Genomic DNA, 14,578 nt, shown 5'->3' with positions numbered 1-14,578 from the left:
CATAAAGAGTTAGTGCAAGCAAGGTACCTGTGAAAAACTCCCCTCGAAGGTAAGTGAAATACTTACCTCAGATGCCTTTGCATCTCCCCAGTGGGTGAAGGGTTGAGTATCAAGGAGTGAATTGGTCCAGGATTTGCCGTTGTTTGTCAGTCCTCTGAGTACAAAAAACTTGAGCGTTCACTAGCTCTGGGAGGTGTCCCACTCAGAGGGAGATTGTTCGTCACAGCTTGCTGCAGTCCAGGAGAGCTCAAAGGGTCTCATTTTGGACCGCTGTTTACAGGGTCGCTAGAGAGTGGGCTTTGGTCATAACAATGTTCCATCCTGGCCACAGTTTGGTTTGGCACTTTCTTTGAAAGTGTGAGAGCAGGTATGTTATGCCATTCAGGCAAGAAAAGTAGTTTCCAGTGCTATTCATAAGGAAAACACGAGCTTATTAGCAGCGGTTTCTGGGAGTAGACAGTGTTTCTGATAAGCTTGGGAAGAGCTGAGTCCAGGTGCTGTTTTTTCAAGGCTGAGGCCTAATGAGCATTTCTCAGATCTCAGTGTGGCCTGAAAAGGAGGGAGGAATGCACCACCCAGTAAGCAAAAAGATTTGCTTAAATTTTTGAAGTGTCCTTTGCTTTGTCTATTGAGTAACATTGTATTATCTGCTAAGGCAAGTTTGTACATTATTCCACCACTCCCAGATATTAGTTTGGAATTTTTGCCCATAGAAGCATCAAAGCTTTTCAGCAGCATTTCCATGGGAGGTAGAATTATTGATAAATCAGTAAGCAGGTACAAAACTTCATAATACTATTCCTAAATTCCCTATATCTTTCATCCTGTATGTTGGTACTTTACTTTAGGAAGAAAATGCGAACATATCTCTCATAAATATCACGACTTACTTTATTTGAATTAGTTACATTATTTTCAAGTTTTTGTGTTTATTTTCACTGCAGTGAAATAGAAAGTTTTTTACTAAATAACTAACTCTCCATAATGGAAGCAAAGGTGAGAACAAACCAGATGAATAAAAGGCTTATAGAAGAAGTTGACATTCACTAAAAATAATGGAATAAGTGACCTGTAGTTATGTGAACCTGGTAAGATTTTAAAAAAATTAATCAAATTGTTACCTTTTGAATATTCATATTCTTTTAAAACTTTATTCTAACAGAGGATTCTTGAACTGGAAAGCTCTCTTGCAAAGTATTCGCAAGATGACAGAGAGCAGTCAGAGGAATTAAGTACTCTCATAGAGTCTGAAAAAAAACAGCACAGTAAGGAAATCAGTGATATGGTTGAAAAACACAATAAAGAACTGGAGAATGTGAAACAGCAGCAAGAAAAGCTTTGGACAGAAAAACTTGAAATTTTAAAGCAACAACAAATAACTGAAATAGAAAAAATAAGAGAAAAGCAACAACAAGAGATACATACCATTTTGAAAGAGAGAGAAACAGTTTTCTGTGCACACATAGAAGAGATGAATGAAAAAACATTAGAAAAACTTGATGTGAAACAAACAGAATTAGAAGCACTGTCTTCTGAGCTATCAGAAGCACTAAAAGTTCGTCATGATTTAGAACAAGAGCTCTCAGAATTGAATAGTAAAGTGTGTGAAGCAAAGCAAGAACTGAAAGGAGAATTGGAAGAAGAGAGGAAACGGCACAGTGAAGTGATTGAAGCAATGTTAAAAGAGCATGAAATGTCTATTCAAGATGTTGAGAAGGTACTCAAAGAGGAACTCAACAAACTCAAGCAGTCACTGGAGGAGAAAGACAGACATTTGGAGGAGTTAAAAGCACGTGAACGGAAACTAAAGGAATCTGCAGAAAGATCTGAAGCTGAACTTGTCCAAGTGTCTGCAAAGCTAGAGGAGCAAAGCAGTGAAAATACACAGAAAGTAACCACTCTAACACAACAATATGAATGTCAGCTGAAGGATCTCCAAAGAAAGGCTGATGAGACGAAGAGAAGTCTGACTGAGAAGGAAAATGAAATTGAGCACATGAAGAAGTTACAGAACAAGCAAGTGGAAGGGCTTAAACAGAAACTGTTAGCTGCAGAGGAGAGGATTAGTGCTTTACAAGGAGAGTATGAAAGTAAACTGAAATATCAGGAGAAGAAAGTGGAGAAAATGGAACAGAAATCAAAAGATATGCAGGAAACTTTCAAAAATAAACTTGCTGAGCAGGAAGCTAAACTTAAAAAAGAGCTTGAAAACAAGCAGTTGGAATTCAGTCAGAAAGAGAGTGAATTCAATACTAAAATTTTGGAAATGGCACATGCCAGCTCATCTGGAATCAATGATGCAGTGTCAAAACTGGAATCTAATCAGAAAGAGCAGCTAGACAGTCTTGCTGAGGATTACAGGCAGAAATTGGAAGATGTAATCCAAAGTTGGGAAAAGAAACTTAATCAGCAGGTTGAAGAGCTCAGGGAAGAACATGATATGGAGCTGCAAGAGAAAGAGCAGGAAGTTGGAGATCTGAAACAAAAGCTTTTAATTTTCAGTGCTGAAAAGGAGGACTCCAGAACAGAAGTAACCCAACTGAAGGAAGAACAAGTGAGAAGGGAGGCATGCTTGAAGGATTTGCAAGAACAGCTAAGGCAGTCAGTGGCTAAGGTGAATGCTTTGTCAGATAAGGAAAGTGACCTGAAAACACAGTTGAAAAAATTGGAAAGTGAACTTAAACAGTCCCTGAAAGAACAGACAGGACTTCAGGAACAGCTCAGTAAACAGAAAGCAGTTGAAGAGAAGGACAAAGCCGCAATCACTGAGCTGGCTGATACACTAAGAACCCTTGAAGAGAAACTCCAAACTGTGCAATCTTCTCAGTATAAAGATCATGAAAATTATGAGAAAAAAATAGAGGCAATTCGGCTAAAAGAAGCTGAGTTTAAAAGGTTGTCAGGAGTACTTACAACCCAGTTAGATGCTTGGAAGAATGCTGAAGCTTCATTGCATACTAAAGGCAATGAATTAATTGAAAAATGTAATGAAAAAATTGGCATAATAACATGTAAAATTGCAGACTGTGAACACCGAACTGCAAAAGTTAAAGAAGCAATATTAATCAAAACAAGGCAGATAACTGTACTAGAAGCTCAACTTAGAGAAATAACAGAGCATCATTCTGCTGCTACTACTTCTTTGCAAAAGTCAATGCTAGAGCTGCAAGAGAAGGACAATTTAATTATATCCATGAGAGCTGACATTGAAGGACTTGTTACAGAAAAGGAACAATTGCAAAAAGAGGGAGGGCATCAGCAGCAAGCAGCATCAGAGAAAGAAACTTGCATAACACAGCTGAGGAAAGAGTTGTCTGAAAATATCAATGCTGTCACATCAATGAGGAAAGAACTCCAGGAAAAGCAATCTGAAGTGTCTGCTCTCAACAAAACAGTTAATGATCTTAATGTTAGACTTGAAAGCACAGTAAGTTTAACAGAGAAGGAAGCAGCCATATCTCTGCTAAGCAAACAACATCAAGAGGATCGGTTGCAGTTGTTAAATCAAGTAGAAGAGTTATCATCCAGAGTTGAGATGCTGAGTCAAGAAAAAGCATCAGCTCTTGATCAGATAGATCATTGCACAGCCCAGCTGTCAGAGTGGAAGATGAAAGCACAAACCAGGTTTACACAAAATCACGATACTATCAAAGATTTGCAGAGCAAACTTGAATTAAGCAATATTGAAGCCAATAAAAAAGATGAAGAGCTAAATAAACTGAAGGAACAGCTGGCTAAACAAAGCAGGAATCTTGATAGTTTAAAAAGTGAATTGGAACAAAAGCAAAACAGGAGGGAAAAGGAAGAAAGTGAGTTAACCTCAAAGTTAAAAAAACAAGCAGCAAAAATTGCTGAACTAGAAAAAGACATTGCTCAGAAAACTATAGAAAATGATTCCTTGGTGGAGGAACTTAAAAAGTCTAATGAACAAAAAGACACAGAGAAAAAAGAGATAGCTCGGCAACTCCATCAGGCAGAGAAGGTGGCTTTTGAAAAGGAAAATAGATTTAAGAAGGCTGAAGAAAAAGTGCTTAATCTTGAGAAGCAAATAGGTTCACTGAAAGCTGATTTTGAAGCAAAGGAGAAGGAATTTGATCAAATTAAGTCAGTGATACTTAAAAGGAAAGAGGAAGAACTGAAAGAATTAGAAGAGAGACTGAATGCAGAGAACAGCACTAAGCTGGCTGATCTGAAAAAGAAGGCAGAGCAAAAAATAGGTTCTATTAGAAAGCAGTTACTGTCTCAGATGGAAGAAAAGAAACAGCAATTTAAGCAAGATAGAGAGGATCAGTTAAGAGAGCTGGAGCAGAAAGTGCAGGAGAGAGAAGCCAAAATTGAGACCTTAGAAAAAAAAATTAGGTCAACAAGAGATTGCACAGAATTAGAGAAAGAAATGCTAGAAAAAGTAGACAGTGTAAAAGCTGCTGTAGAGCAAGAGAAAAATAACTTACTTGAGAATGTCCAACAGACATACAAAGAGAAAATGCAGGTGTTACAGAGGAGCTTAACCGAAAAAGATGCATTATTACAGAAGTATGAGAAGGAACAACGAGAGAGTAATGACTCTCATCTAGAATTGCAAAACAAACAGAAAGAACTCCTTAAAAAACTAGAATGTGTTGAGAAGAGCCATCAGGAAGAGCAGGTTAGGACCAAAAGTCTCAGGAAAGAACTTGAGGAACAAACAAAAAAATATTCATTGTTAGCGGATGAGCATGCTTGTTGTGGTGGTGTTTTAGCAAGCAGTAGGGAAGAACTGAAAGTTAAAGAACAAAAACATCTTGATATGGAGAGTATAATTGGAGATCTCCAGAAAAAAATGCAGGAAAAGGAGGAACTCAGTCAGTCTTTAGAACAGAAGATAAAAGAGTTAGAAAATAATATAGTGAAGAAAAATGAAGTGCATAAGATTGAGATGGAAGATAGGAGTTTAAGATACGAAGAAAAGCTAAAATGTCTACAGCAACAGTTGGATGAAAGAAATTACAGTCTTAAAGCTTTTGAGGAAAATGCTGAAGAAAAGGCTAGGTCTGTTTTGGAGCTGCAGAAGTTACTAGTTGATATGCAGAACCAGCAGAAGGACTTACAGACTAAACTGGAAGAGACTGAAGGGGAGAAACAGAAGCTACGCAAAGAAGTTAATAATCTTCAAAAAGACATACGTACTCTGCGAAAGGAACATCAGCAAGAGCTTGATATAGTAAAGAAGGAGTCCTTAGAAGAAATGGAGCAGAAAATCAGGTAAATTCTTTGTTCCTGTTTGTGTTACCAGTTCTGTATTTTATCTCTAGTCACTAAAACCTCAAGAATACTTTTCTAAAGCTCAGTTTGTAACAAGGAAATAATGACTGATACTTTTCTTTAATTTTTCTAAATAGACTTAGAGAAATAGCAAGAAAAGAGGTTTGAGTTTTGGCAAAGTAATACCATTTCTGATCTGTTTCAGTGATGGTCATTTTCAACATTGTCAAAGCGTATAATATGATTCTATTTTTCTCAAACAGGAAATGAAGTTTATTAAAACTTAGTACTGAGAGCTTCATGTTCAGATGGTATCAATAGTTGTTCATACGTACTGCACAAAATGCGGTGTACTGCTCAGCACTCTTAAAAGTTTCTCAAGCAATTCTAAAAATTCTGCTTTTCATGGCACATTCTTTTCCTCCAGTTCTTCAATTTCCTCAACAAAAACTCCGCATCTTTGAAAGGGTTCAATTCTGGTTTGTTTTTAAATGAAACACCTATGCCTACCTGGTGAATTAGATAGGAGAGGAAGAAAAAGCCTCCCTGAATCTCACAGAATTCTCATAATTCAAAACCATCTCATTTTAAAACAGTTTTGGAGAAATTCCCACATCTCTTGCGTTGCCTGGTGTTTTTGCACACTCTTTAAACGTTACATTTCCTTGCTGTATGTTCTGACATTTTTGTACAGATGTGAACAGGAAGACATTGAGTTAAAGCACAACTCCACCTTAAAGCAGTTAATAAGAGAGTTCAACACTCAGCTGGCTCAAAAAGAGAGAGAATTGGAAACAGCAGTAAAAGAGACAATCAGTAAGTGAAATACTAATATAACCATAATCAGTAAAATAGTCAGAAAACCTAATCTTCAGTTATTGTTGTTTTGGGGAGGGGATTTTACCTGGGACTATGATAAACACGTGTTTTATGAATGTCTAGAGTACTTAAAGGAAGAACTTCTCTTGCTTAGGAAATAACTTAAATATTAATTGTAGTACAATTAGGAAAATGCATATGTAGCTATTCTGCAGGATGGATCTTTGATCTAGCACTCTTTACATCTGCCATGGCAAGAGTTACCTATAATAGCCATAGGTACCTATCTTTCTGTCATACGTAGAAAAGAAATTGAGAATAAAGTTTTGAAGGTGAAAGTGCATTGGTAAGTTTCCATTGTAATGCTACTTTGTCTTCAGTAGTACAAACTTTAATATTCCATTGTTGAATATATGGCATCTGGAGAGTGCCTTTTAGAGAAACTTAGATCCATCTGAGAATCAGAATTGCATTTTCTTAGCTGTGTCTTGCAGACTTCATTCACTAACCACTAGCAGGTACCAACTGAGTATGATGTCTGATTGTAACACAATGTGGTTATAACTAGAGTACAACATATTTCATCTGCTCTGTGTGTCTTTTGCCACCATAGTGTAAGTTGGAGATTAGAGAAGTGAGAAAAAGGTGTGTTTTGATTCCAGTTCCTGGAAGTATACCTACAGGTGAGGAGTTTCTGAAGATTTGCAAAAGTTTCAATCACGTCTCTCAATAGAATAGGAGATAGAATTAGTTGTTAAATATTGGTTGTCATCTTCTAGAAACTAGTTCCAGCACCAGGTAGAAAAAATTGCTCCAAACTGCAGACAACAAATTTCATACATGTTAGGATCAAGGAACATAATAGTAACTGACAGTGTGGAAAAATGAATTTTCCTGGCAAGTTTGCCTTACAGTTACTTTGAAACATTTTTAAAATACTGTTATGACATAATTTAAAAAAAAAATCTTTTTTTAATACTGCATTTTTTTTATAGGTAAAGCCCAGGAGGTAGAAAATGAATTGATAGAAAATCATCACATAGAGACAACACAGTTGCATAAAAAAATTGCCGAAAAAGATGATGATCTAAAAAGAACTGTGAAAAAATACGAAGAAATCCTTGAGGTATCTTTTTGAAAAGATATGACTACATAAATTTCAAAATAACTCTTCTTTGATTGCATATCTAGACAGAAAAACTGAAGTTCTTATATCCTTGAGCAGTTTGTGTACAGATTGGAATGAGAAAACTGAATGACATTTAAGCTTTTACTAGAGTTGTGGTGGTGGTGGTGTATTTGCTCCTTATAAGGATTTAAATACAATGTTTATGGGGCAGTCTCACTCTCTATCTCCTTCCTCTGATGCCCTGCTGAGATTGGTGCCATAGCCCTTAAAGTAAGGTTCTGTTCCATGAAGTCTGTTTGCATACTTTTTATGCTAGTAAAGGTTTCTTTTTTTTTTTTTTGCTTGTAATGAACAGTTTTTCTGCATTATATTTGCAGATAGACATAATTTTGCTCTAGTAGCATTTCAACCAGAAGTTACCAGCCAGTTTAAGGATACTTCACCAAGGATGCCTCCTGTTTTATACAAGTAAATTATTCCAGTCCTGCCTGTATGGCTCAAAAAGGCTAAATGGTTTTCAGCGCTAGACTGTACATCATATTGGAATGCAGGCTTTAACTTTGCTAATCCTAGTCCGCTTTACACAAACAGTGTAATAAAAGAGACCGTTCCATGAATAGAGCCAGCGGTAATAGATGTAAGTGGGCTGTTCGTTTGTGATCAGTTACCAGTCCAAAGATCTATGTACTTAACATTACTGCGTGCTTCCTACTAAAATTTTCAGACGTGTAGGCAGGCTGTTGTGTTTCAATCTGATTTTTGAACTTCTAGCAGGTTGAACAGCATTAGCAGGGTTTTACATTTAGAGTCCCTTTCTTTTGTTTCCTAATTTAGAAAAGTTTTTTGATATAAAAAAAAAAAGGTTGTTTTTTTGGAGTTTGTGGGGGGGTTTTTTGTTAGTATTTTGGGGGTTTTTTGGTTTTGGTTTATTTTGTGGGGTTTGTTGTTTGTTTGTGGTTTTTTTTTGTTTCATAGGGGGTTTTTTTGTACAATAGGTCTAAATACTGCATTTCTGGAGAATTTAAATTTCTCTTACCTCAGTGTGCAGTGTGTTGCCACTCATGTCCTTACTTTATAGGCCCAGATAGGTATGTGATTTGAAGTCGAGCTGGTCTAATTCCTCTGTGTTTTCTGCTACTTTCATCCTTAGTGTCAGAAACAAGTATGCTGTAGCCATTGTATGATCTTGAAGGTTTAGGCTAATTTGACTTATGTGCAGTTGGAGAACATGAACTATGTCATTTTTTGCATCTCACTGATGATGGCAATGACAGTTGCCTGGAACTGCAATAAACTGCAGTTTGATATTTTAAATTACAGAATACATAGGTATTCTGTATATCTATCTTCTATAGGTATATGTATGAGTGTTTTGTTTTTGTTGTTTCAGGGAATTTAAAAAAAAATTAGAGGTTTTTTTCCTTTGTTCCTGAAAGAAGTATTGCAAGCATCTGAAAAGTTGAGGAATATTTTGTCAGGGAATTTAAAAAAAAATTAGAGGTTTTTTTTCCTTTGTTCCTGAAAGAAGTATTGCGAGCATCTGAAAAGTTGAGGAATATTTTTATTAAGTTAAATGTATGTCATGTTCATTGACATCTCTGATAGAAATAGGAACATATACATCACCAGATTTAGCCTAAAGTTACCAGTTATTACTCCACTTATACTTGACTTGGCTCATGATATGTTTGAGAAATTTCACATTGTGCAGAGAAGTTTGTCTCAAATGGTAAGAAGATGAAGCAAAAATAAAGCCAAATGCAAGAATGAATCTTTCTCATATAACTTTGTTGCTCTCTGTTGCATTTTAAACATGGTTGATGCTAAAAATTGTCTAACTTGATTTGAGTATTTATCCTCAAAGACAAGCAGGAATCATTCAGTCAAACTTCATATGATTTACTTGTGAAGTGCTCCACTTTTGCTTTATGTGTTGTTTTCTTTCATGAAAACTTTCATCACATAAGATTTCATGAAAATCTCCTTAATTGAAAGATTTTTAAATCAGCATAGCCTCTAATTTGGGAGCTAAGTATTTTTTCTTCAACTAAAGTATATAATTAGAGAAAAATTGAATGCTGTTTTCCAGCTAGTTTATTTTAAGCCTAACTATGAGCTAAAAATAAAATACCGAACTTCATTTATGTATCCTTTCATTTGTTGTAATGCCTTCCATGTGAGTACAGGATAGGCTTTCTGATTAAGATTTGGAAAATTAAAACTTTTTTAAAGTCTTAGTCTATAAGTGTAATTAAATCCCAATAGCATGTAGTTTATTTTCAGAGTGTGCCAGGTGTTATATAGAACAATAAGTTCTTACTGTAAATACAGATCACTGGCATGTTGGAACCCCACTTGATAGCTAATAATTTCAAATTTAAAATAATATTATCTCTTCAGGGGGTCATCCTAATACTTTTCACAGGTATGTCCTTTTTACAGAAGTGTCATTCATCATTTTGAGTTTAATTTATTTTCAGCCTTTCAAGTACCTTTTATAACTAAGAATGATGTGCATTCAATTGTGATTTGTTTAATTAAACAGTTATGTACAAATTGTAAAATTTTAGATTCTTGGTGGACAAAAAAATAAAAAATATCTGCAAAAGCCAAAACAACAACCACCACTATCCCTGAATATGCCAGGTATTGAGAATTTTTGACCTGGGGAGTATAACCATCTATTAAAAAAAAAAAAAATCTTAGAAACAATTAATTGTTGATGCACTTCTGAGGGCATAGAAAAATCATCTGAGTGAATAGAAGCTACCATTGTTTGGAGGTCATGATGTTTGAGCCAGGTTTTCCTTGAGGATGGATATTCTTAAAACTTTAAAAATTTGAGGCTGTAAAAATTGCTCAGGTACTGCATCTTCTCATTTTCTGTGGGTACATTTACTTCATTTCTTTTTGGTGATGCTTTCTAGGCTAAGGGGCTGCATGAGGAGGGTGTTTCATTCTTAAGTCGTGCAAGGAACACCTTAAAAATTGGTCTTAGAGGGAAATAATCCTTTTTTAGTAATGGCATACCGTAAGTCTATTAAGCCTAGATCAGCTTTCCAGTCCTACACTTACTTTTCCAGAGAATATTCTGTATCATTATAATTTGTACACCTGAGATTTTTGAATAGAACAAAATTTCCATCAGCAGTTCTGAACTTGTTATCAGTTAATTAATTGTACTAATTTGACTTGAAGTACTACTGTGTTAGTAGAGCCATCAGCTGACCAACTGCCCTGTGCAGTTAGGATGAGTGAAACTAGAGTTTTAGTTTTGTTCAGCAATCAAAACATGGACTAGGAATCGGAGTGCTGTTTTATAAGGTCCCAAACATATTCTCTCACAAAAAGGCCAGAGGGGACACAATTTTAAAAAATATTTGTTTTTACAAAATGCCATATAGATGGATTAACTTCCGAGGATTTAGGTCATTGTATTTTTGTCCTATACAGGAAAAGTTAATTTCCTCCCTACCATTCTTGTTACTGCTTCTTTCCTCCACACTGCATACTGCCTTCCAAACCCTTGAGAACGGGAAATCATTGGTCATTGTTTTGGAAAATGTGCTTAAAAGTGTTTTAGTAACATCCCTGTGAGAGTGGCTGAGGAAAGGATTTAAGTCCTTGTCACTTCCATAATATAGGAATTAATTCCATAATCCAGAAATTAAATCATCTGCCCCTTCCATGAATGTTATGACCTTCATGCACTTACTGGATTATACTCAAATGCTGTTTTAGTGCCCAAGAGAAATAGATCTTTTCTTGAATTTTTAAAAATGTAACTGTAATCCTAACTATGTAATCTTTGTTGTTGGAGGCCTACAAAATCTTGTTAAGCATGAATTTTTTTTCTTGGTCTATTCTGTAGGCCTCTGATGTAATTAGCTTTTGCACAAATTTCAAGCATATCCTTTCTGTGTATAGTATTTGTTGTTTGTATTTGTTGTATAGTTTGTTGATTGCTTTATGTCCACCATAGTTAAGGTTTTGAATGGTTAATTGTGTAAGTAGTTTTTTTCCCTGTATTTTGAAGTCTCGTGAAGAAGAGATGACAGCAAAAGTTCATGAATTGCAGGCACAGCTGGAAGACTTGCAGAAGGAATACAGACGAAGGATTGCAGAAGAGGAATATTGCAGCAGTGAAAAAGTGAGCTGGCACTGACATTTGGTTTTATATCTTTAAGTGTGAAATTCTTGCTCCACGTGAAATTCTGTAGTTTATTCCTAATTGGATTTTATTTATATATCTGGCCTTCATTTTCATGTACAAAATGAATCTCTTCAGAATCTGCAATATTTGATACTACCTTTTTAATTGGTATGTTGAAAAGTCCAGTTCTGTTGATATTATTAAGGTGGGGGATTTTGCCCTCTACATGTGTTTATCTTGATTTTATTTGACGCCTGTTAGAAGGAAAGAAAATCCTGTTAAGTAAGTTTAAGTGTGATTTTTTTAAAAAATTCATGTTTCAGAGGTGTCTGAAGTAGTGCCTTGAATATATCAGTTATGGATAGAGAGGCCTTCATTGAAAGAAGACTGACTTCATGCTTTTGTCTTTCTGAGACTACATTTTAATTTGAGGAGTTCTTTGGTGAAAATACTATAGTAGCTGTTATACTGAGGAGAGAAAAAGTGTATGAGTTGTTGAATCATTGATGAGAATTCATATTTACCTTACTTTTAAATTTTTCATTTTAACAACAGGTAGCCCTGGGGAGCTTTTAGGAAGTGGAAACGACAACAGGTGGCTTGAGAGTAATACGGGGAAATTGTACAGGAAGCTAGGAACAAAGTTAGGGAAGCCAAAGCCCCGTTAGAATTGTTCTGGCCAGGGATATTAAGGCAAACAGGAAGGGCTTCTATACATATGTTGCAAGCAAAAGAAAGACTATGGATGATGTGAACCCTCTTTGGAAGGAAATTGGAAACCTGGCTACCCTGGACAAAGAGGAGGCTGGGGTTCTCAACAACTTCTGTGCCTCTGTCTTCAATGGCAAGTGCTCCAGCCATGCCACCCAAGTCAAGAAAGGCAGATGCAGGGACTGGGAGGATGAAGACCCTGAGCCTACTTGTCATGGTTTGACCCTGGCCAAACACCAGGAACCCATGACAGCCACTCACTCACCCTCCCCTGCTACAGCTGAGCAGAGGAGAGAAAAATTTAATGAAGGCTTTATGAGTTGAGATAAGGACAGGGAGAAAACACTCCAAGGGCAAAACAGGCTCAACTTACAGGTGCAAAGTGAATTATTACTAACAAAATCAGAAGAGGATAATGAGAAGTAAAATAAACCCTTAAAAACACCTTTTTCCCCTCAACCCTTCCTTCCTTCCCACCAACAGCTCAGGGAGACAGGAATGAGGGTTTTGGTCAGTTCATCACCTGAAGTTTTCTTCTGCTGCTCAGGTAGAGGAGTCCTTCCCCTGCTACATTGTGGGGTTCCTCCCACGGGAGACAGTTCTCTGTGAACTTCTCCAGCGTGGCTCCAATCTCATGGAACAGCAGTCCTCTGAAAACTGCTGCAGCATGAGTCCCTCCCATGGGCAAACAGTCCTCCCAAAACTGTTGTGGCATGGGTCACTGTTCCATGGGGTGCAGACCTCCAAGGACAGGCTGCTCCAGCCTGGAAGCAAGGGCGCCCTCTTTCCACCAGGTTTCCCACTGGATCACAGCCTCCTCCAGGCATCCACCCGCTCCAACATGAGCACCTCCCCCACAGGCTGTGAGTGGATCTCTGCATCCCCCGTGGACCTCCATGGGCTGATGAGAGGAACCTGTTTCAGCATGGTCATCACCATAGCCTGCAGAGGAATCTCAGCTCCAGGGGCTGGAGCTCCTCCTGCCCCTCCTTCTCCACTGACCTTGGTGTCTCCATGTTGTTTCCCTTACATGTTCTAACCACCTCCTCTTCTGTAGCTGGAATTCAAATTACACCACCACTTTGTTTTGATTTTCTTCTTAAATATGTTATCACAGAGGCGTTACCATCATCTCTAATTGGCCCAGCCTTGCCCACCAGCATGTCCATCTTCTGAGCCATCAGGGACTGGCTCTGCCAGACATGATGGAAGCTTCCAGCAGCTTCTCACAGAAGCCACCTCTGTGGCCTCCCCGCTACCTAAAACCAGGCCATGCAAACCAACACACTACCATAGGAGATGATCAGGTTCAAGACCACCTAAAGAACCTGAATGTGCACAAGTCCATGGGACCCAATGAGGTTCATCCACGGGTCCTGAGGGAGCTGGAGATGAAGCCACTGAGACACTATCCATCATTTTTGAAAAATTGTGTCAGTCAGGTGAAGTCCCTTATGACTGGAAAAAGGGAAATGTAACCCCCATTTTTAAAAAGGGGAAACTGGAATATCAGTGAAACTACAGACCAGTCAGTCTCACCTCTGTGCTAGGCAAGGTCATAGAGCAGATTCTACTGGAAACTATGCAAAGACACATAGGAAAAAAGAAGAAAAAAGAGGTGATTTGTAACAGCCAGAATGGCTTTACAAGGGGGAAGTAATGCCTAACAAATTTGGTGACCTTCTATGATGGGGCTACAGCAATGGTGGACAGGGGCAGAGCAACTGACATTGTCTACCTGGACTTAATGCAAAGTATTTCACACTTCCACATTACATCCTTGTCTCCAGATTGGAGAGACAGGGGTTTGATGGATGACCACTTGGTGGATAGAGAACTGGCTGGATGGTCACACACAAAGAGTTTTGGTCAACAGCTCATTGTCCACGTAGAGACCAGTTACATGATGAAGTTGGAGCAGTGATAAATAGAATAGGATTATCCCCTCTTTTGACTGATGATGCTGTGTTTGATGCACTCATGGGGTCAGTACTCGCTGGGGCTGATACTATTCAACATCTTTGTCAGTGACATGGACAGTGAAACCTATCAGTGCTGAGTGCATCCTCAGCAAATTTGTTGAAAACACCAAGCTCTGTGGTGGTGTGGTCAACACGATGGAGGGAAGGGATAATGGCATCCAGAGGGACCTTGACAGGCTTGAGATGTGGACTGAAGCAAACCTCATGAAGTTCAACAAAGCAAAGCTCAAGGTCCTACATCCAGGTCACGGCAATCCCAGACACACCAATGGGTTGGGCAGAGAAGTGATTGAGAGCAGCCCTGAGGAGAAAGACTTGGAGCTGACAGGTGATGAAAAACTCGACATGAGCCAGCTGTGTGTGCTCACAGCCCAGAAAGCCAGTCAAATCCTGGGCTGCATCACAAGGAGTGTGGCCATCAGGTCAAAGAAGGTGATTCTGCCCCTCTACTCTGCTCACATGAGATCCCACCTGGAGTACTGTGCACAGTTCTGGTGTCCCCAACATACGAAAGATGTGCAACTGTTGGAGCAAGTCCAGAGG

The 14,578-nt window shown here is 38.0% G+C and overlaps 1 protein-coding gene across 10 annotated transcripts in view; it reads left to right on the top strand.

Annotated features, from left to right (window-relative positions):
• The window catches only part of GOLGA4 (golgin A4), a 98,223-nt gene that overhangs the window by 69,872 nt on the left and 13,773 nt on the right, over positions 1-14,578 (top strand). For 8 of the 10 annotated variants that reach the window (XM_008631950.2, XM_017732048.1, XM_017732046.1 and 5 more), the window contains 4 exons: positions 1,163-5,241; positions 5,936-6,057; positions 7,056-7,186; positions 11,226-11,339. In XM_008631950.2, coding sequence (XP_008630172.1) covers positions 1,163-5,241; positions 5,936-6,057; positions 7,056-7,186; positions 11,226-11,339 — 4,446 coding nt within the window. The remainder of the gene's footprint in view (positions 1-1,162; positions 5,242-5,935; positions 6,058-7,055; positions 7,187-11,225; positions 11,340-14,578) is intronic. The other 2 variants (XM_017732042.1, XM_017732041.1) reach the window with 1 other exon arrangement.

Source organism: Corvus brachyrhynchos, unplaced genomic scaffold, assembly GCF_000691975.1.
Source record: "Corvus brachyrhynchos isolate BGI_N302 unplaced genomic scaffold, ASM69197v1 scaffold264, whole genome shotgun sequence".
NCBI lineage: Eukaryota > Metazoa > Chordata > Aves > Passeriformes > Corvidae > Corvus > Corvus brachyrhynchos.
Note: the sequence above shows the minus strand (reverse complement) of the source record. Positions and strands in the feature narration are given on the sequence as shown.